We start from the raw sequence: 24679 nt of genomic DNA, 5'->3' as shown, positions 1-24679 counted from the left end.
TTTTCACGAGAAATGATCGAATGTCTACTCAGCGTCAGACCAAGAGGGGCTGACGCACTTCAAACGCGGACAAAGGAGACATAAATAAAATGATCAATAGAAAAGCTAAATAGCTATTAAAAATGAGAATGATGAAAATGAAATTAAATGAGAAAATGATAATAAACAAAAAAGAATTCAAGAATAAACCTTCTGTGATTGATTTAAAATTCCGGAAGAATCAAAAATCTTTCTGAAAATATGAAAAATTTTGATTCATTTAAGAGATTGATAATTTAATATATAATATTGTTCATGAAAACCTTATTTTTCAAGAAAACTCGATTTTTATTTTTACTAATAAAATAAAAAAATAAAAAAAAACCAGTTGCAGGAAATTATTTCTTGTGATAAACACGGAAGTGATTAAAAATAAATAATAACGTAACATGCTGAGAAGGGTGCAGTTTTAGCATTTTTCTGCTAGATGCAATCCTATTTCCAGTGTATTTGGAACTGTATATGGTCTTTTATCGCCTCTATCTGGACTATTAACTTTTTCCATTTAGATTCATTTCTATCATATTTTCTGATAAAATCCTATAACAGCTTTATGCACTGTTGTTAGTAGATAATATTTAAATCGTAAATAATAATTATTATGGACTAATTTATCGTTTGCGTTTCTGTTGATCTTTTCAAAGATTTTTTTTTAACTATAAATAAATTTTATTTCTCAATAACCCCTATGAAGTAAGTTTTTAAGCTTGCAGATTGTCCATTGCGGAAGTTCCGCGTGCTTGTCATTTAAAGTAGAATAAGAGGTTTTTATAAAATAATTCTAGTTTGAGTGGTGTATGCTACATGTTCTTCTTCGTTTATATTCAAACAACACACTTACTGTAGTTAAAAAGCTTATTCTATTGTATATATGTTTCTTTAACACATTTATTCATCTCAAATTCTTTTCACTCATATTTTACAAAATTTAAACCGTGAAGAATTTGTTTCACATTTAATGGCGTTTTGAATAACCGAAAGCATCATAAATGAACAAAACGTTTAAAAGCTATCATATACGCAAGTGACAATGAAGGTGTGTATTGTCTTGCGAAAGCATAAATAATTTGTGTGTGTGGGTTGCAATCATTCACTGTGAACATTTGAATAAGGGTGAAAAGAAAATGGTTCGTTATTGTAATATGATTTTATTCAGATTATAAATTGATAATGGAAACAATGGAGAAAAACCTATCCAAGAAAACTTTTCTCACCTGATAAAAATGTGTTTAATTTTTATTCTTAATGTTTTAACAGAGGCTTTGAAGGGAAAATCTTTCTCCTTTTGCAAATCCATGTCATTACTTATTTTGTGAATTTCTTTAAAGAATACTATAAAATCTTTTGATTTCCTCGAATTTATGTATAAAAATGAGTGAACTTTGTGTAAAAAAGATAGATAGAAAAAGTAAAGGAAGTTGTTTCCCCAAAACTTTCTCGCATGCTCTCTAATAAACTTATCATGCTATAGAACGCCTTACATGGTACTGTCCTGCAATACGACTAAATATTTTTTTAGCGTGTATTTAGCATTTTTACTGAATCTGTCGCGTCTTCCTTGGCGATCATTTAGCGATAATTCCCTGGTTTGCTTAGTAGCATCATAAATCTAATTTGTGTTTTAGACACGTTTTTCTCCACCAATTGAAAAAAACAAATTACACAATACCGCAATTATAGTCACAAAATCCCATCCCATATTTGATATATTTAAGTAATACGTTTTTGAATTATCGCGTCTATATATTTCTGAAAGTACAGACAGACAGACAATCAACCCATAGTTGTATTTTTCTCAAAATTTAATAGAAGTTTACACTATAGATATTAAATCTGTTTATCGAATTTTATCGATCTATCTCATACTTCTTTTTTTGTAATCATTGCGTTGAATTAGATTCGAACAGCTAGACAAACGGACTTCCTCAACAAATTTTACTCAAAATTTGATAGAAATCTAAAAATTTGGTGTAAAGACCATATATCAAATTTCAACAGTCTAGCTCAAAGCGTTTTTCAGTTGTCTTTGTCACAGACAGACAGGCATTTTCCAAAAATGTGTTTTTCGAACTCAGGGAGTTCTAAAATCAGGAGATTCGACAAAATCTCGAGTTTGAACATTTTAACGATTACTATACTTTCTCTATACTACGTATACGAGAAGGTAATAAAAGAATACATTGGTAAAAATAATCATAAGTTAATCATCGAATTCGGTATTGCAGTGCAATAGTAGAATGCAAAAATAGTATGCTCAAAGTTTCAAGTGCTCTTATCCGTTTAATAAAAGAATTTCAACAGATATTTCTCTCAAACACTTTGGCATGAAATTTATCAAATCCTAGTTTGAGCATACTTCGTTTGAATTCGATGACTGTAAAGGGAAATATTTATAAAACAACGACAAAAAAAATACGCTATTGAAAAGGAAATGCTCTGATAAATTGAAATTGCTTATAATAAATACAATTATTTTTAGAATTAAGGGCTCTTTTCCTTTTGGAATAATTTTAAGTTTTAAAGAGCATACGAATTACTTTTAAAGAAGAATGAGCTATAATATTATACCTCAAATTATTTTCAAGGAGTATAGTTCATTAATTATAGAATTCTTAACATAATTTTTGCTTTTTAAATCCATATTTTATTTTTTATCCACTCAAGAATTCAAATGCTTATCCAGCTTGACATTTAATCAAAGCATGCTGCTTTTTAAAAATTAATTAAAAATGTATAAAATAAATATTTTAATATAATTATAATAGCATCATATAGGAAAAAATACACGAATAAATAAAAGAAAATGAATTTTTAATTTCAAAACAATCATAGAAATAAAACTGAACTGCACTTAAAAATTCTTAACTCATTTGTCATCATTTTTTTAATTCAAAAAATAATTTCGAAACAATTTTTATATTAATTTCTTTTTGATATTTCTGACTTACTGGGAAAGATTGTAATATCAATAAAGAGCAGGTGCTTGTCACACCAGAAAGATGATACTTCGCCATAGAAATTTAAATAAGAAATTTTAATTAATCTTCTGACATAGAAAAGAACTGTGTCTTTTGATTTAAAAAACGAATAATAGTTTTTGTATGAAAAAAGCTCATCCATCTACATCATCCAAATATCGTTTGCTTGAACAAAATTAAAATCATAGTAGAAATTTAATTAACTTCAACTTATCTCTTGAAGTGCAAGTGTTATTATTTGTTTTTAAACTGTCTAAAGAAATAAAATAGTTCACTAATAATTTAAAAATAAAGTTCTTTGAGAAATTTTTATATCGATTGTGATTTTTTTATTTCACATTTTTAATTTTAGTTTTATATCGATATTAAACAACTTAAATGCAAGGCATTTCTGTCGCTATCGATATTTTCTTGACTGCTTTCATTTAAAAAATATTTTTCAAATAATTTAATATCTATTTAGGATTTATTTGACTAATATTTATTATACTTAACTCCTTTTGTGGCAACTTAACGTAATTTTTAGAATTCTGAAGAAAAATTCTTTTTTACTTCTGTAAAAAGAGAAAAACGATTGCATTGATTAAAATAAAGCAAAGATTTTTTAAATACTTATTTTGTTTTCGTGCTCGTGATGATCATGAAAAAAAAATTCTTAAACGAAATTATTAGTTGTATAATGTTGAATATGTTTTAAATGATTTGACATGAAGACGGCAAAACAATATGGATTTAAATTCTTACCTCTGAGAATTATGTAAAGGAGATTATTTATAGTAAGTAAATGTATTCGATTTGTTATATATTTTATGTTATAGATGTCATTTGAATTTATTTTATTTTGTTTCTTTTTCTGTATATTTCTTTTCTATGAATTAGAATCATTTCATTAAATCATACTTAGGTAATGTTGTTCTTTTAGTCTTGTGTAGATATCTGTCGAAGCCTCTTACATATAAATTAAAACAAATTTATAGCATAATCTTTCATTTCCACTGCAGTTATAAGTTGCTTTTCAAAAATTACTATAAATTTAATATTTAAAATTTAAAAATTTCTTAATTGAATAGAAATTGTTTTTAAATTAGAAATATGTTTGCAAGTGACTTTCAGTGAGTTCTCTTTATTATATCTAGATGGCGCTGTTAAAAGTGCTTTTATGTATTACTTATTGATATTTCCATAGTTCAAATTGCGTGTTTGTAGTCATTTTTCCACCTTTTCTTTCTTTATTTATTTTTTCTTTTTTATATACATTCGATTCATTTGAATCATTTTCCACACTTTTTAATCAATTATTTAAAACAATTGCATTTTGTGTTTAAAGATTAATTACTGCACTATAATTGCAACCAACTTATGTTCGTCATACCAGTTACAACTTAACTCAACATAGAATAATTCAATTTATAATTGTTTTGTATTCTAGTTCCATGAAATGCGTTTTCAAAATGTTTTGTAAACATCCGCAATTAAAGTATTCTTTCATATGAAATCCATAATAATTATTAAACTATTTAACAACTTGTTAGCGTAATAAACATTAATTATTTTTTGTTTTGTTCTCAAAATCAAACTCAAAAGTTTAACATATAAAAAATTGAGTTCCGATAGAAATTTTAGAAAAAAAAAAATGTCTTTTTTTGATTTAATAATTATGAATGAAGAGAAATGCGTAATCAAAGTTTTTGCACCTATGATTTGAAAGGCATAAGTTGTTGCTCTATCAAGTGCATAACAACTTCAAAACATTAAGCTGGAAGAAACACTTTATGCTACACTTAAAGCAATTGCAAAATATTTCAGCTAAACCTAATGGCCTAAGGGATTGGCATAAATCATAATTCAATAATATGGAAAAAAAGGGCACAAACTATGAGGTCTAGTCCTTTTTTGCTATTTTCTACGTTTTAGAAAAAATTCAAATGGTTTAATTTAATGTTAACATATAATGTTTCACAAACTGGATAATTTGAGAATATCATCTGATTAATGCCTATGGAAGAAAATTTTCATTTCAATCACGTTATTTTCAATTCACGTGCACCTTTTATGTGAAGAGAAAAATGTAAGTGGGGTATTTAAAATTATTTTTTAAAATATATTCACTTCTTAGAAAAAAAAAACAAATTAGTGATCATTGCCCTTGAATTATTAGGGATAATTGGGCCTTTATTCCGAAATCCGGACTTTTTATTTTCCGGAATCCATAATTTTTTTACTGAGACTGACTAACGTTTTCGAATTTTATCTAGTTAGACTTAGTAATGAAGTATTTTTTGAAATAACACTACTATGACATCCAAGCCACTTAAATTGCAATCCTAAAAAAACAAAGAATACATAAAATAAATAAAAAGAATAAATTGCAATCCTAAAAAACAAAGAATAAAGAAACCTTTTTTTTTGTTTTACTATCCAAGATAGCGACCGTTTGACTTGTGTTTTAGGAATTAGACGACAAAAGCTTTCGCCATTCTAATAATAAGTCTATATGATTTATTACTGAAATTTTATATTCGTTAATGTCAAGGATCATCTTCATGATAGTTTGATATTTTTATTGAATTTATTCGTTAAAATATATGTAAGATGAAAATATTTAATGAACTTATTAGGACTTTTGAAAAAATTAATTTATTAGGAAAAAATACTTATACATTTCCAAACAAGTCTGAATTAAATGAACTGATTAATTCTGAAAAAAATTACCTCTAAAGAATCTTCAAATTTAATAATTTGAAAAGTTCTTGACTTAATTAGTTAAATCTGTTACTATTTTTTTTTTCATATCATCCATTTTGGTGAGTCCATTTAATTATTTGGGTAATATATGTCGTTTTCTTTGTTGCAGGAAAGAAGCCCAGGGTTATCGACGGATTGTATAAAATTTAGATTACAAAATTGTTTTCAGAAGTACAGTTATTGATTAAAATAAAATATTCCTTTATTTAAACCGTTTTGAAAGTAAAATTGAGCGCTGAATTTTTATGATGAATTAGAAAACGTTTTATTAAATATTTCTTTTAGTTACTGAATAAATTATAAAAAATATTCTGTGGTATACATAAGCTTTTAATGCTGAAGAATTCAATTTTCATTACTCTTACTTTTTAAAAAACATGTCTTGTTGCAGAAAAAAACAGTTTATTTTTTTTACATTGAACTGTTATCGATTTCGCTTATATTTCAGATTCAAATTTTACGGGAACTGAGAGAAAAATAGAGAGGTACACAATGCAATGAACAGAATAATATAAGTATTCTATAATAAAACATTCATATAAATTTATAATTTATATAGCAAAAATTTAAGCTTAAAATATTTTGATAATGAAGCTATTAAGAGACCAAATTACATAAAATATTTAATTGAAAATTTTAGAGAGCTTAATCTTGATGAACAAGGTAATCGACAGAGGTGGCTAGTTTGAAATAAAATCATCAAACACTTCTCGTCTTTTTTTTTTTTTTTTTTTTTTTTTTTTTTGACGGTGGTTTAAAAATCACGAATCAAGACTTTTATCTTGTAATTTTTATTTTTTAAAGATTTTATATTATTTTTTTAACAGCATTTAATTGCTTTGTATTCATACCATTACTTAAATGTGATTTCTCTTTATAGATTGAATATGCTTTTAATTTTATATCCAAGAATTACGGTTGAAATTATAAAGTTCTTTGCATATAACTAAGTGTTTTCAAATTCAATTTTAAACGGTATTGCATATAAAGACTTGTGTATGTTTTATAGGGATAAAATTTGTCATTAGTTTATATTTTGAAATTAGATTTCAAAGAGTATAAAAGAGTAAAAACTTTTATATTTGTTACAGTATATAACTATGCTATCAATATTTTTTTGCATTTTATTTACTGAAGAAATATTCTTTCTACCTATTATTAAAATTCTTCAGGGTTTGCTTCATTTAGAGTTGTAAAATCAAATTCTTTAAGAAATACACAATAAAAATTTCATTTATGAAGACAATTATATTGCATAATTGTTTTTAACTGGCAAATTCTTTTTCCCCTTCTAAAAATATCATAGCTGTTCTTTATATTGAGTTACATCTGAATTATTGATGTTCTAAATAAGCCTCAAAACAGACCTTTGTTGATGGATGATGCCTATATTGAGTTTCAGGAAGTCTAGGCTTTTAAAAACAAGTAAAATGTTACGAATAAACTTCCTGGAAATTGCAGTTTCCATCGAAATCAATGACAATGACTATGATGTGCAGTGAAGAGCGGAAATAAATTAAATTTAATGAAAGGATTCATTCCGAATTTCTGTGTCTTAATCTCGATATATTTTTATTTCTGAAAAATAGCCACAATTATCTGTAATGTTATGTTTTCGTAGTTACATCGTTTTTTCAAAATTTTAATTTGGAATTAGTTCTTGGGATTTTTTTCAACCAACCATACTTCCAGTCTAGTGGACATGAATTTAATTTATATTGTCATCCGTAATATCAAGGTTTTTATAAATGTTCCTAATTTACTAAAAAGATTTGAATTTAACAAAATTAATAATTATTGATCACAGTCTTTGAACTGCCACGCCATAGCCCTTCATATACTAAAGAAAAAAAAATCGGCAGTAATTATTAAAAAAAGAAGCAATGGTAAGAATTCGATTACATAACATTAATTTTCTTTTTATACGCTATTGTGCTATGAAGTTCAGATAGCAAAATTACTTAACATACAATGATTATTTTTACAACAATTTTTGTTTACTGTTATGTTTTGATTTTTTTGTCATAAAAATCATCTATATTAGTCTAAAATTACATAATCGAATGTAAGTCTAAAATCTCCAGTGCAATAACATACTATCATGCGAGAACATAAAGATATAAGTTTGGTGCTAAGCATAAATAAATTCAAATACATATTAAACAAAATAATGAATGTAATTTTGTGTGAGCTTTTTCTGACGAAATATAAGATATGCAAAAAAAAAAAAAAAAAAAATGATTGCAACTAGCTTTATTTTTTGAAATCTTGAATGTATGTTCTTTTCGCTTCATAAGTCAAAACAGGCAATTTTCAATTTTAGAAGTAAGGATTATATTTCATTTTCAGCTTTTGTTTTCATATTGTGCTGACATATTATTTACCAAAGTTTAAGCAAGCTGACTTTGTTCTTTTATATCCCGCAACATTTAAGAACTGGCTGTGTGAATATGTGCGATGCATGCGAATTAAACAATGAAAAAACAAACACATTCAGAATTGACATTAGTTTATTTTTTTTTTTTATGTTTAAGATCTTTTTGTAACAGTTTTATCGCTGAATTATACTTTAATTTTTTCAAAATTAAACTTTAAATTATGAAGATTTCATAAAAATCAATAACAAAGAGATAATAGTTTTTAGAACAATTATTTGCCCATGCCAACACTGATAATGATTTATAAGTTAAATATGCGAAAATAGACTTCATTCATAATACTACTACTTAACAAATGAAAAGTTTCAAAATAGGAGATATAAATTAATTAGAATTAGATTAATACTTTTTATAGATCAAGATTACATAAATTGTATTACCTAAAATTATTCTTTCTGAATTGAGAGCAACTTTTATTAAAAAAAGAAATTGCAGATGTATCCAAATGAATTCATAAATATTAATCTGAAATTAATTTTAAGTCAAAAACATTACTCTTTTCAAAAAATTGTTATTTTGCTTCAAAAAATAGTGATTAAAAATAATAATTAAATATTCGTCTTGATTCTTTTGCTACTATTGCACCATTTTAACTGGGAAGGCAACAAAATGTCCAAGTTAAATAAATTCCGAATAAAAGCAAATTTTGAAAAAAAAATATTCAGGCAAAATACTTTTTAAAAAAATCTGAATCAAAATGCTTTACATCAGCTATTGTCAAAATAGTAAAGAAATATTAATTTTAAAAAAAATAACTTAAAAAATTTTAGTCTTTGCGACTGAGTTATTTGCAGTAATTGGATTAAACGGAGCTTGGGTTGGGTCAGAATTCTTGCCAAAGATATGCATGCATTTGTTGATATGAAAATTTATAAAAGAAATTTTTTTTTCAGCAGGAATTGTCATCTAATGCATTCATATATAAATTTATCTCTAATATTATTATTTAATAAAACTTTGAAGATTCACATCAGCAATAATAAATTACAATTATACAGAGGAAAAATATTATCTTCTATTTCTGAAAAAGTTTTAATTTTTGAGATGAAAAAAAAAATGTGTTATTTCGGGCATAATATTAAGAAATTAATTTCTGAATGGGGGATTTCTAGAGTACAAGTTTGGACAATAGGCCTTTTTTAAAGACTTCATGCCTTCCATGTAATTTTTATGAAAAGAAAATAGTCTTGGAGTCTTTTGTTTATTATCATGATATCTTTTGTTTATATTTTTATCTATAAGTTTTATTTACTTGTGATAAGAAAATAAATATGAAAATGAAGACAAGCCTATTTCCTTCAACTTGTTTTTTGTTAACTTTTTACTCATGCAAAAGCTGAAAAAATATATGATGACGTCATCATATTATTAAATTATTGTGAACAAAAAATTATCAGACTTAATTAGAGCTCAAAACTCAAATTCGAGCAGATCTTTAATGAATCGCAATCATAATAATGAAGAATTCAAGCATTCCTTAAAGCAATTGTTACAGTTTTTATTTTTATGAGTTATATCAATTACTTTATACTTTTTGTGCATTTTTTGCATTTTATTTGACACCTTTTATTTTTGATTTAATTATTGGAAACAAAATATAAAAAGAATGTGAGTGCTATTAAAAAAATCAGCAGTTATATTGATTAAGAAAACAGAAAGCTTTTTTTCTAATGAGTTTCAAAAAGTAAGTGAAACTTAAAAGTTTCTATTAACTTTTGAAGAAATAACTAATACAAGTACATGAAATCTTAACAAACAAAAAATGTATTAAAATCGATAGTAAAAGCAATATATATATTTCATTTTTAATGATATACGAATTAATATTTAATTATTATTTTTGAAGCAATGTTAATATTTAGAATATCTTGCTGCTTTATTCACTTATTTTTTCTCCTATAAAAAGGCAATTTGAAATATGGATTATTTTAGGAAATAGAGGAAACAGTTAAATCTCTTTTTTTTTTACCGGAACATACATAACCTTGATTCTACGCTTAGTTAGTTGATGATTCAACAGCTGTTTTATGATTTTGACACATAAAACAGTTTATTGAATTTTTTTAGCATTCAAATGCTATATGATTACTGGAGCGTTTCCCATTAAAAATTTTTAAAGTAAAGAATTTCTTCCGAGAGTTTTCTAACAGTGTCAAAACACCAACCAGGAAGAACAGTAACAACTATTTAACTTTTTGTCTTAGTTTTAAAGTGATTTTTCTTCCGTATTTCATCATGTCAGTCAAATATTCGCAAACCTGTTAATCACATTGGTAACAATTTTTTTTCGTATGTATTCAACTGAGTGATGGATTTTTGATGAAAATGAGCTCTTAACTGAAGTTGAAAAGTGTAATAGCATAATAACTGATAAAAAGGCTTAATAACTTACTGGTTGTTTCAACAACAGGAAAGAACAAATCAGATCTTAAACTGTTTACTGAGATTTAAACATTTTTTAAATACGATTGCATCTTTTATTTACTTTTCTTTTTACTTACGTAGTGAAATTTTCAACTTTAAAAAAGAATATTAAATACTTACAATAAATAAGATCTGTGAGGAAGCTCGATATGATTTTTCCTTCAGATTGTATTTCAGGTGCAACACTGGGTTATTTGTTTCAGTCAGTTTGTTAGTCATTATTAGGCTGACTGATTATAACAGTAACCAGAAAAGAGAGCAATCTAACATATACGGAAAAGCCATTAACATTTGGAACAGTTTTGCAGTGAAATTAAATTTAGTTGTTTATCATAAGATTAGAATTCAAGAATCCACTATATAGTCTATGTTAGTAATTAATATTATTACTTCAAAATAAATCAAAAATTGCATTGATATGTGAAATTAGGCCATAAAAACCGATATTTTTGAAAAAAAATTAAAGAAAATTTTAAAAATTTATTCCAAAACATCATAACATGATAATGTATAAGGCTTGATTCCTCTATCTTTACTTTATTTTTATTTTTTTTTTGTTACTTTTAATTACATAAAAACTATGATATAGATATAAAAAAAATTGGGATATTATGAATTTGTGATATTGTTTCCCTACATTGCTAATTTTATGACAAGGAAAAGATATTCACATGTATTTTGATAGCTGCTCAACAGAAATCAAGTTAATGACTCCCTGTTTTGGCGACCATTTGGCGACTTGCGGATGAATTTGGGAACAAAATGTAAATCTCTCGAATATTCGCGAATCTTGTGTTTCATTACCTGTATTTCGTGTTTTCACATAGAATAAAACGTCATAATTTTTTAATGAGCCTTTTAAAAGGTTTCATCGCACATTCCAAAGAGGGATTTTTCATTGGTGCCAGAAGTGGGATTATGTTCACGATTTCAAGTAAAGATGGATGAGAACATCGATCTGATTGCTTTTAGTAAAACTATGGAATTGAATTTAAGGAAAAAATTGAAGCGAGGCACGAATAAATAAATAAAAAATATTTAAATTAGGAACGCAGAAATGTAGGATAAAATGGAATCTGGCCAAAACAAAATGTTTGTAAAAGATTTAATCTTTGAATTACGAAATGAAGAAACTATTCTGAGCTGAAAAAGAAGAGAGTGAAGTACACGTCGAGGTTCAAGGTGAAGGAATGAGTTTTGAAAATTCTTAAGAAAAACAGAAGTCGATAGAGGTTTGAAAGGAGAGATTAAAGGAAAGAAGAGAGTCATTCAAAGAGAAATCAAAGGCACCGAAAAGCGTCTTAGTGATCTTAAAGACAAACTAAAGTGCAATAAATTGAGGAACGTATAGAGAGAAAACAGAAAAACCAACTAATGGCCGTCTTACGGTCTTCGCTAAATAAAGCCACTGATGAAGGATTAAAGGTTTCCGTACTTAGGAAAGAGGAAAATAGACTCTATTTGGAAAGATCTGTATATGGCATCATATGTTCGATGTTTTTAAACGCCGGTGCTAATGTGACTCTTTTAAGAGATTACTTGGTACAAAAATTAAATAGCTTATTTATACGACCTCCTAAAATTTCTTTAAAGACTGCTACTGGTGGAAATAGCATATAGTAGAATCCAAGATAGGATCTATGAGATTGAAATCACCTATCCCTGTGTTCTAGGACTGGATTTTTTTTCTTCCGAAATTCACCTTTGCTGTAAACTTGAAGAAAAGCATGATACAGAGAGGGGGACGTGGAAATTCTTGTGTTTTCAAGCAATGCACAGTTCCCTCAAAAGATCTTCTCGCAGAAATGCTGATGCTATGCAAAATACGCTGTATTGAGAGCTACAAACTTTATTCGGATGCCAAGAAGAGGCATGAAATGTGAGGTATATACAGGAAAGTTTTTAGACTACGTGGATTTCTGGTATTCAATAAAAGTCCAAAACGCGCAGCTAGAAAGTTCTAGCATTAAACCGATTCTAGAGAAAAAATTAAATTCTGTGAATCGCCATCTTCGCAAGAAATCGTTCTAGAGAGTCCCGCTATAAAACGTTACTGAATCCCTTGTGATTCTTTATAATATAAGAGGCGTGATCAATTCTGGATATATAATCTGAAGTGACGGAAAGGGCTAAACCCGAAATTACAGCAAAATTGGGATGACCTTATATTATCGTCAAAACACAGATGGATATCGTCCAGCGAGAAACCGAAAGTCATTCATATTAACCGGCTTTTCCATATTGGGTTAATGATCAAAGTTCTGCTTAATGAGACTGAAGGAAGTTAGTATTTGAAATCTTTCAGATTTGTATTTTTACATATATGCACATTTAGTTTCATGTTAAAGAGAAGAGTTTTAGATATTTAAATGAATTATGAGTAATGATAGTTAATGATTCCTCGACCTTGGCGGGCAATTTGTTGACTTCGTGGGCAAAAGTGAAGGCTCCTAAATATTCGCAAATTTTGGCAATGTCTCTATCAAGACTTGAGATATGCTATTTATTCATAAACATTCTATGTGTTGTCACGGGAGCACATACTTGTAAATCACTCTAATCGAGTAAAATGGTAATCAAGTGAATTTTTTTTCTTTTAAGTGTAGATCTTCCGAGTGTTACTTAAGAACGCTTTGTACTGTTGCAGTTGTTTGATAACAATTTGTTGCCTGGTGTTTTTAATTTCTGAAAATGCTATTCAATGAAAGCCTTATCTGTATCTTAGTACTTATGTTTCACGCTTTCGTGTAGAATAAAGCGTCGTTACATATTACTATGCTTGTAATGGGGGGATTTTTTCCTTGGCTATAACTAAAATTGAGGCTCAGGAGTATAAATACAGTAATTAAAGCATTCTTGTAAAAGTAATGATTTAAAATATACCTAAGTTTTTAAATCATTGAAAACAGATGCGGAAATAAAATTGATACAGTTAAAAAGTATTTTCTTAATTTTAAAACTGCATTAAAATATTTTTGTGTTGTAATATTCTCTGAAGTTATTGAGGAGGGGAAAACCATATTCTTTTCCATTTTTAATTTAAAATCTAGAAAAATCTTTGAAAACTCGTTTTTTATATAGCTTTTCCTATACATACTACTGGTCAAAAGATGCACAAAAATTTATTTCGGAATGGCGACGAATTATATTCAGCGATGAAAGACGCTTTTTTTAAAAATCTAACAAACCTGGCCATGTTTGGCGTAAAGCAAAGGAGAGCATGAGGCTAGAATGCCTAGTTCTTAAGGTAAAACACCCAGAAAACGTAATGGTGCGGGGGGGGGGGTTCATGTCATATCAGTCTACTGGACCACTTCTGGTGTGCTGAAGGATAAATTACTTCTTAGCGCTCGTAACATGTTCCCAAGTCAGAAATAGATATTTCAGTAAGATCTAGCACTATACCTTATATTTAAAAAGGTAAGACAAGCTTTACAATTAATTTTAAATTTCAGTTCAGTTCAGTTCTGACCTCTATATCAAAACATTCGTCATTTTAGATTAAGGCTTCATTTGCAAAATTTGGTATCAATGTTCTGGCATAGCAAAGAAACTCGGCCGATTTAAACCTCATTGTGAATTCATGGAATATAATGGGAAAGAAAATAACTGAGAATCCTTCCAGAACAAAACGAGAACTTCAGGAAACAATAATTAAAGTTTGGCACCGTGAAATACCGAAAGAAGTGTTGCAAAACCTAGTGGATTCCATGCCTAACAGAATGGCTGCTGTAATCGAAACCAGAAGTGGCGCAACCAAATATTAACTGCTTTTCAGTTAATTTGAACTCTTTTATTATCTTTTCTGATCAAAAGAACTTGGAACTTTTTTCTTTACCCCATTTTATTCCGGGAAATTAAAAGGGATTCCTATACTAATAACCTGTACATTTTGTTTTTATTTTATTCTTTTTGAAATTAAGTAATTTTTTTTGGTTACATAACTTAATTATATCTTGCCTTTAGACTAATTTAACATATTGACATAAAAAAATAGTACTTTAAAGGAAAGAATATTACTTTTTAGGGGCTTATTCTTGAAAAAACGTGAAATTTCTCAAACTTGCAATACTTTTCACCATTAGTGTATATACTACACAGGAAGGAAACACATACCAAATTTAGTAGCATTAGGGCCAACCATCTATCTGCCTTCAGAGATTTTGGGCGATTTTTTTTCATCGTTCTTGTCTCAATTTACAGATAGCATTTCAAACTATAAACATTATCGTCTTAAAAATGTTTCACTTAATGTTATTAGTTTAATATAAATACTATTATTATAAGTATTTATTATACAATAATCACCTTTGGCAACCAGTTGATTTGCCAGGAATACTCGCTGCTTTTGCTTTTAATTAAATCTTGAATATACAGCACAGCGTCATGATTTCCTCAAGAAAAGATATTTAAGCATTGCATTGTGTCAAACATTAAGCTGTATTATTTTAATAATCGTTGATGTGTATATTTATTTATTGTTTATATGAACCATCTTAATAGATACAAATCTCAACACATCATAGAGGTATCAGAAACTTAATTGTCTGGATAATCTGTCTTCTAACGTTTGTGATATTGCAACTTTATTTTCTTATTCCTTAAGTAAATTATACAAGCATTTAGCAGAATTCAATTTTCAAAAATGAGAGAGGATTATTTGATTAAATATGATGAAACAATGAAAAAGATTTGAATTTGAATTCAATAATGAAATCTATTGCTGGAAATTAACCTGAAAATTTTTTTAAACAATTTGTTTAACAATTTAATTACTAGCATTCAGATTTTATTTAATAGCATTCGTTTCATCAGATCTTATCTTTCATTATGATATTAATGATTTTCTATTTAAAAAATATATCATATTAAAAATCTTACTCTCACAAGTGAATTATGAAGTCTAAGAGATAAACAAGCTACTGCAATCTGAAATTAAATATAGGAATGGGATAAATGAAATAAAATTCAATCACCTCAATGTTTTTCAGACATTTTAAATTTTTATTATTACTTCGATATTAAAATAATATTAAAGGATATCTTTTATAACAAGTAACTTCACATCTTTTGGTCTTAATTCAGTTTTATTGTATTTCCTGTATCCACGGCAAAGAAAGTAAGTGGTAGTACCAAAGGCAATTAGTTTCATGGTGGACACTGGGTCCTCTAATCTAAATTGTCCTTAGACATTGTTATTTATAGCAGCACAAGATGATAAAATTTAATTCAAATAGGTCCTCTCATTTGACACAGTATATTTCAATCTTATATTTCCTATAATGCGAACATTTCTGGAAATTGTAGCATTTTCTTTATTTATAAACTTTTACAAAAGAAAATATGCCAATTTACCGAAGAAAATATCGTTTAGAAGGCTTATGCTTTATGCATGGACCAATATATAAAGAACAAAGTCTTATTAATTTTCAAAAACATCAAGTCCCTGGCACATTGTTTTTTTTAATATATATATGTATTACCAACGCATTTAATCTATCACAAATACATCCATCCTCGTCAAAAGATGTAAAGAATATCACGTGAATAATTATTCTTCTAAAAAAATATAGCAGAGACTAAATGACTTTAAAATGATAAATATTTGAACTAATCTAGATATGTTCATGCATTTATTGAGGAAATCATTATTACATGACTTTTTTTGTATTTCGAAGAAAATGAAAGCACCGGGAATGTTTGAACATTTCACAAGTAAATGAATCATCTGGGACATTTCCGTAAATTACTGAATATCCCTTCTTCTTGAATTTCACCCAAACCAGCTAGTACTTTTTCAAATAAAGAAGAAAAAAAACGAGAAGAAAAAAGTAGTATAAACGTTTCCATTCACGTGGAACATTTCAAGATAACGCCCTGTAATTGGTTAAGTAAAAAACATCAAGCATCCTCCTCTACGATATCGACACATTTTTTGAAAGATTACAAATTTTGTTAACATTTTTTAAAAATATAATTCGAATTTATTTCTCATTCGATTTGTTTTCTCTTTGTTTTAAACCGGCTTTATATTTCCTATTATTAATCTTTTCAAATTATCTATTCGTCAGATTGATCATTCTGTTGTTCTTGAGCATGTAATTGGAACTTTTTTTATTGTCTGTTTCCTTCTTTGTTGTTGAACGAGATTGCGCGTTTATAAAGAATAAAAAATCTGATTGAATTTTAATAAGTTTTTGATAATGATATTTAATATATATATATATAAATATATATTACTTTTTCAGTGAAAAAACAACATTTTCACAGAAATTTTATTTCTTTAAAATAGTGCTTGTATACGAAACAGTTTCATTCTCAGATAATGTAACTTGTATTTAATGCTTGTTAAAGCATGGTTTTACTGAACAGGCTATAGTAATGGTAGAAAAAAAGATTAGTAGACAACTAAATGATGGAGTGATTTAGAACTGAGGGGGTTCTTAGAGGGAAAATGCCCTAGATTCTGATAATACGATGGAGGAAAGTTACCCACCCTTAAACGGAATGTTGATAAAATAAAAATTTAAGACTAATTACGTCTGTAATTAGTTATTGAGGTTAATCATTTGATTTAGAGAGTTAAAAGGAACTTTAGGACAGTCAATTCATGGCCAAATGCCGTTTATATAATTCTATATTTAATGCTTGCCTTTTTAAAAGTATTTAAAAGAATGATTTCGTACCTTTATGAGAAAGATGATTTATTGTATTTCTTGCCATTTACTCGCTTTTATGGTTCGATTTCGATTTTTTTTATTCACTTATCCATATCTGACGAACAAAAGAGTTGATAAAGCACTGGACCATTAAAAGCTAAATGTTGCCGGTGAATGTTTTTTAAACTTTTCACAGTCCGAAATGTGTATGTGTGTGTGTATAATAACGATAATTACCATACTGTAAAAAATGATTATTTCAGTGTTTTGTTTACTCTTTATTAAGTAGAATATCCAATGAGGCAACTGATTAAAAACAATTTTATGTGTAATCTGATTACGAAAAATAAAATATGAAATCACTTTAACACCATCCGATTAGAACTTAGAAGAGATAATTCATAGTGTTATTTAAACATCAGAAATTGGAACTTGATCTATTGAAAAAGGTATTTCATTCTTATAACAAAACCTGAAAGGTTATTTTCACTTCATTATAAATTAATTCATCTCCTTCACTATCCGACTAGATTTTTTAACAAATAAAAAATTAAAACACCTAATTAGGCATTCATAAAGTTCGTTTAGATATCTTTCAGTGATGCATAAATGTTTGGTATTTCTTAAATTCCATAAGTTCATTTGCATATCTATTTCTTAAAAAACATTATGATCTGCAAATTGCATTAAACGTAATACTAGATTTACTACTTTTTTACTTGTTTCTTTGTTCTTCTCTAGAATGACAATGATATATTTGTAGGACTTTTATTCTAAACATTCTGTATATTTTTGGAATTTTAATCTTTGCACAGATATTTCCAAGATACCAAAAATTAAAAGGGTTTTCTCTTTAGTTCATACTTTGTTACTTCGCTAATCCTTTCACACGAGAGGAAAATAATCAGTAGTTTTAATGAATAATGAATCCATAGATATTGCTATACTTTTTTACTTTGTTATGCAAGTATTAAAGATTATATCTTTTTTTCTGATTGAATTTTTATCTGTGATTCGATAAGTGTATTACTTATTCGGTGATTATCAAAGTGATTAATTTCATCAAATACCATTAACAGAATTCAATTATGTTTGCTTAAAATACTAAAAAAGTGAAAAGGAATTAAAGTAAAATTTAACACTGAAAGCGTAGTTCCTAATGAAGAAAAAACTTGATCAGTACTTCATTATATAGCTTATATTTGCAACTCATGATACTATTAATTAAATTATTGCACTTCATTACTCTTTGTCAAATAATTTTCAATTATCCAGCTGCACCAGGAATGAAAAAAAGTTATGAGAGTTTAAAAAAATTATGAGAATTATGAGCATTTCTTTTCATGAAAGTAATTTTTTCTTTGGTGAACACCATATGAATCAACTGAAATAATTCATCCGTTTCTAGCTATTACTACTTTTATGATAGTTTTAATTTTAAATTTAAGTAACTTGTATTTAGTTTGTAACTTTTTTATGCTATTCTGTTTTTTCTATTTATTAATGAAAGCAAACTACTACCCCATACCATAATCAGTTCGAAATCATATGTATTACGTTCCAAAAAAACTAGTTCCATTTTTAAACAAGTCACGCTTATCATGATATTCTACGTTTTGTGTTAAAGAAACTATTGAGTCTTTAAAATTATTCGGCTTTGTAAGAAGACATTTGAGTCTGTCTCACATATACAAATGTAAGCACAACCAAACACTGTCGCATTCCATACTAGAAAGTGCATTCGAAATAGATCCAATTATTTAATTATCGGATGTTCTATTTAAATGAGTAAACACTCACACAGACTGACTTTCTCTGTCTGAAACTAAATGTCAGTTTTCTTTTTCTTACAAAAAAAAACCTGATTGAGTGTCGCATCGAAGAAAGTTTAAGTTCTTTCGATAACCGAATGGGAGAGAATGGTTTCTTTTGAAGAAGTGGGTTACCGACTGCACGAGAAACAAGGTGGAGAGATAGGGGGTTGATGGAAGGTGGAACACCACGTGACCCGAGTTAGGCCTCGATCCGCATCCACTTAGACGGAAAAGTCTACTCAGGTATATAAAGGTTTTGCCATCGTTGGACCACTGGACATTATGCTCAGATGAAGTGTGTGCTCAGAGACGTACGGACATTTTCTCCTCTCGTGGTCTCGTGACGGACTATACATAATCCTATACCCCATCTGGACTAGATACTGCCAAGTGACTTTTATTTTTATTGCAATTGTGGTGATTTTAATCACGTTCCGGATAATAGCGTGTACTGTCAACAGTGTGGTAGGATCATCATGATGAGGTAAGGATGTGTGTAATTTTTAGGCTGCTTGATATTTCTATGTGCCCATTCATAACTCATGGATTATTTAACCAACAGAATTGTGATGGCAAGTGGTCGGATGTAGTTCAATAAAAGGGAAAAAATTTTGCTTGCTTGCAACTTTTAATTAATGTAATATTATATTCTAAAAGAGACGCTTTCTATCACGGATGAGAAAGTTATGAATTTATATGAGGACTGAAATATTTTATTGAAGTATGCATTGTATGTAAAGACATTCTTCCAAAGTTATGCATGTAAATCATGCAATCATAGTTTATCTGATAGATAGTTCATTCAATTTTAGGAGCAATTAAATGAAAAATGATATTTCCCCAAATATATGGAATTCATTTGAATAAATTAAACTGTATGTCTTTCAATCATTAATGATTTTCTATAATTATGCCTTCGCAAAATTTTATTATTAGTTAACTGTTAAGAAGAATTACTATCATATTCTATAAAAGGGATTTTTATAGTATTATTAATATTCAATTTTGAATATTTTTACAAAAATTATATTAAAATAGGTTTTTTTTAAAATATGTAAATCATAAGTAGTGTCATTAAATTTCTCGTCAGTTTTAATGTATAGAAGTCACATCTTAGAAAAGTGATGTATATTTAAAGGAAATACAAATATTGTAAATATTGAACAATGAGGACCATAAAAAGTATTTCTTAAAATTAATTTTTTGTATATGCTGGTTGTATCAATTACTATTTATCTCTTTTTTTCAACACTTTTTATTTATTTCCACCACTTTTTGAAACATTTGTATAGGTCTTATATAAAATTTATAATTAAATTTGCTTTTATTCATTCTATTTTTACATAATTGTATTTAATTTCTTTCACTTTCATAACGACAGAACTTTGCAATGGATTTTCAACACTCTTCCTGAGATGTTCTGAAATTTTGTGAGCTTATATATTTTTGATTAAAATATACTATTTTAATATTTTTAAACTTTAATTATAAAATAATCTATTAATGTAATTAAAATTTTATACCCATGAGGGGCGCCACCTGCCAGTAGCTTGAGAAAACTTTTGAAGAGCACATTTTACAGTAATGAATGTTACAACTTTACTTTAAAGTTACAACTTTAAAAAAAGAAAACAAAAACAAAAAAATTCCAATTTTTTGAACTTGAATAAAAATGGGGTTTTAACATTTGTTTGAATGAAATTTATATTCCTAATATATTTTTATATATATTTATACTATATTCCTCTCTTTATTCCCTTTTTTTCCCTTCATATAATATGAAAATGATGGTGAAAAGGTTCCCAAAATTTTTAGTTTGTCGTTGCTATTGCAGTGAAATCAATTATGAGTGTTTTCGAAAGAAATGGGAATATAGGAAAAACTGCAACCTGTATAATGCTGCAAAAGCATCAGCAATGTCAATCACAGAGATAGGGCAACATGATCATAATTAAAAGAATTACAAACATTAATAAAAAGTAATATTGGCAAGAATATGAAGTAATCTATAGAAAGTTTGGGAAATACCCTATTTTGAGTAAAATTGACAAATGAATAAATAAAAATTAGTTTCAACTTCTATACACAGATATTTTTTCTATTATAAATTTTCAAATAGATACAATATCGCAAATCAAAGAATTGAGAAAAGATAAGTTTCAATCTGTCAGTAAGAGATTCAAGAGTCCAATATATCAAGAGATTTTTCTCAAATATGAGTAGAAAATTTTAAAACTATATAATCAGAACAACTATTAAATTAATTTAAAATAATTTTTTTTTATCTAAAATGAAATTAGTTGAAAATCATCCAAAGTTATTATAGTTTATTTATAACAATTAATCAACAGTGAATAAATAGTTTATTCAAAATAGCAAATGAAAATTAAAACCAATGTTCGAAAATGATGCTAAAGGCCATATAATAAGAATTGTTTTTTAAATAAGATATCCACTTTCAATTATGAATATGAAAATATAGATTTCTTTTTTTATCATTTAATTCTAAACCACGGATAGCAAATTAAAAAAAATGTTTTTCGTTTTTCGATTTATAAATGATTATTAAGTTTTTTTTACTTCTTAAATTACTGAGCTTGTCGCGAATTTACGAGTCATTAGTCACCTGATTTGTTCAAAAAACAAATACGATTCATTTTAATTTTAACTTTTTAAAACTATTTAATCGACTAATTATTTTGTGCCATTGGCTTTTTTTTAATAAAATTTTCAAATGGATTAACCAAAATAAACTTGTATTTAATAAAGTTGCTAAGTCTGATATTTTATTTACTGAATTTTAAGTAAATATATCTAAATACTTAAATTATCTACGTTTTATATGTAAATGAAAAGTAGAAATAGCTGTCCTTCCCTTCGAGTGCTAAATTTACGTTACGTCGTTTACAACATTTTCAAAAATAAATAAATAAATAATGTTCCTAAAATTTCTTAATCATATAAATCAATAAAAAAGTTTCAGGTAGGATTTAAATCTGTTCTTAAGTTATCATTAAAAGCATTTTGCAATACTTACATCGTATTTTAAGTATGAGCATTACAATTATTATTTGTACACTTGAACTTAATGCTTTCAACGCTACTGACGAGACATCTCGTCTTTCAGATGCTTCCAATTACAGGTTTCTGTGGGAAAATTTGTTCCTTATGCCAGTTTAGATAGGTTAAATTTTGTAATACATATCTGAAGAATACCTTTACGTTTTTCAAACTGGTATAAGAGACAAATTTTAGCCCACAGAAACCTGTAATTGGAAGTATCTGAAAGACGAAATATCTCGTCAGTAGCGTTGAAAGTGTTAATATGAGTTTTGGGTCTTTCTATCAGCGCTTTTATTTTAAGAAGATGTTCGTAATTTTATGAATCGGCACATTTTGTTATTTTAATAAAATGCCTTTAGCATTTATGTATTTAACCATACAGTTATTCTACTTTTATATAAAATTAGACGAAAGAATTACCGACTGCGATAGTATTTGAGAATTCTCATAAGTTGATGACATAATATGGAAATATCAATTAAATATAGACAATTTAAGCGATAGCAGTGGCATCTGTATGCCTCAAAAATTTCTTCTCTTTGCAATAATAATAATGTACTTAAATTAATTAGTTGAACTTTGAAACAAAAAATTAAAAGAGTTTTTATGCTTTCAATAATTAAAAATAGCATAAAACAAATGTAATCAAAATATAATGTTATGTTTAGCAGTAATTATAACACTTTACAACACTAATCTAAACAAAAGTAAATTGCACAAATCATTTGTAAATCATAAAAGGTTTCAACAAACAACGCGACAATGCACATAAAAGTGAGCATATTATTTTCTTTCCCTCATAAATATTTTCGAACGAAATACTTTTCCTTTTGCGAGTCGTGGAAAAATAATCCACTTGCTAAATAAAGCTCAAGCGATTCACAATGGATAGTAATTTCTCGTCTCGCCTTCTTGTCACTTTGCCTCTAAGTTTAACTGAACTGCTTGTTCCATAGCCAAGCATCCCTGTGTGCTGGCCATCGCACATGAATCGCCAATTGGGACCGGAAGTCCCAAAGACCGCCGTCCCAATCGATGGATCCAATCAGCTCGTGGGCAAAGAAGAAGATCAACAACAACAAAGCGGAGATTGACCTAGTAAAAGGTCTTCCTCCTTCGTTGTGGGAAATAGAGAGGAAGTCAACTTCTCCGTTGAAAAAGATCGTCAACCTTGGCGGACGTGTGTGGAATGGTCAATGAAGCAATCAAAAAAAGTTCTGTGAGATTCCGTATTCTTACATCATATTTTACGGAGGGAAACAAATATGCTGACATTTTCTTTGAAGCTAAAGGTCGACCAATTTCTTGAAAGAAATTAATTGTTCGTGGGTTAGAAAAAAATGAAATGTATATATTGTGCTTTTACAACAGCATACAAATAATTACTGGTTGCACGAATCGGATAAATGTTTTTCTTTAGAGTGATATCATTATTTGTAGCCTTATTTTGTTGACAGAAGAAGAAACTTTTTTGTGCTGAAAACATAAGCCTGTTGTTGTTGCTTTTAATGAAAAGAAAACTCCTCAGAATGCAGAAATTATGGAAAGAATTTTCCAGAATAATGTCATGGTAATTACGTTAAATAATTTGTACTTAAATCCTACTTATACAGGTAAATTTTGAAAATAACTGATTATAATATAAAATTAATCTAAACTCTTATAAGTATCAAGTAATTTTAGTCAATGAAGATTTAGCATTAGTCTTAAAAGTGCAAAAAAGAATTGAAAAGATTATAATGTCAAAGTATTGTATTGGATATTTATTCATAAAGTATAGGCATAGGAAAGACGCACTCTTGTACCTATTCCTTTTAAGTTAATATAATTTAACTTTGAATAATGAAATGAAAAAAATTGTTTAATCTCCTATAAAAGTGTAAACTTTATATCGAAAGTGATTATGAATGTAGACTTACTTTTTCTAATTGTAGCATACAATTCCTCGTTTGATTCATTTGCAACTCATTTGTATCCTCCTCCTCCCGAAAATGGCCATCCAGTTCACAAAATTGGAATCAAACCTTAATTCTGGTTTTATAAAACTTTGCATTTTCTGGGAATTTTTCATTGATAAATAAAGACAGATTATTTCTCTTAAAACGAACAGTTTTTAATTAAATTAAATGTCTCATATTTTCATTTTCTACAATTCTTTTATTTCTTAATAAATAAATTCAAATCCTCTATTTCCATGACTAATCCGCAATATTCAGATTAGTTTATTTAAGAATAAATAATACCTTTTGGTGAATTCTATGGAAATATGCTTTATGTGCAGCAAAGATAATAACCGAGCAAAAAATATTTTCTTGTTTTCCTTTAAATCCTTTGTATCATTTCGATTTAAAAAAGGAAATAAAGCACTATTATTTTATATTCCTCCGCATCTATCACTGGAAGAAAGCATACATGGCACTTATTTGCTTATTGCTCCACCACTTGATCTACTTCAGTCTAAAAAAAACCTCAGACATTTAGAAATAAAGGTATTTTATAATAATTCTAAATCGTGTCTT

The 24679-nt window shown here is 27.5% G+C and overlaps 1 protein-coding gene across 1 annotated transcript in view; it reads left to right on the top strand.

The window, feature by feature from the left end:
* Window positions 1–19359: 19359 nt before the first annotated feature.
* Window positions 19360–24679, top strand: part of LOC129973085 (peroxidase-like) — an 84064-nt gene continuing 78744 nt past the window's right edge. The window contains exon 1 of the mRNA XM_056087461.1: window positions 19360–19581. Within this exon, the coding sequence (XP_055943436.1) occupies window positions 19574–19581 (8 nt within the window). The 5' untranslated portion in view covers window positions 19360–19573. The remainder of the gene's footprint in view (window positions 19582–24679) is intronic.

Source organism: Argiope bruennichi, chromosome 6, assembly GCF_947563725.1.
Source record: "Argiope bruennichi chromosome 6, qqArgBrue1.1, whole genome shotgun sequence".
NCBI classification, from domain to species: Eukaryota; Metazoa; Arthropoda; class Arachnida; order Araneae; family Araneidae; genus Argiope; species Argiope bruennichi.
This window is presented reverse-complemented; position numbering and strand designations above follow the sequence as displayed.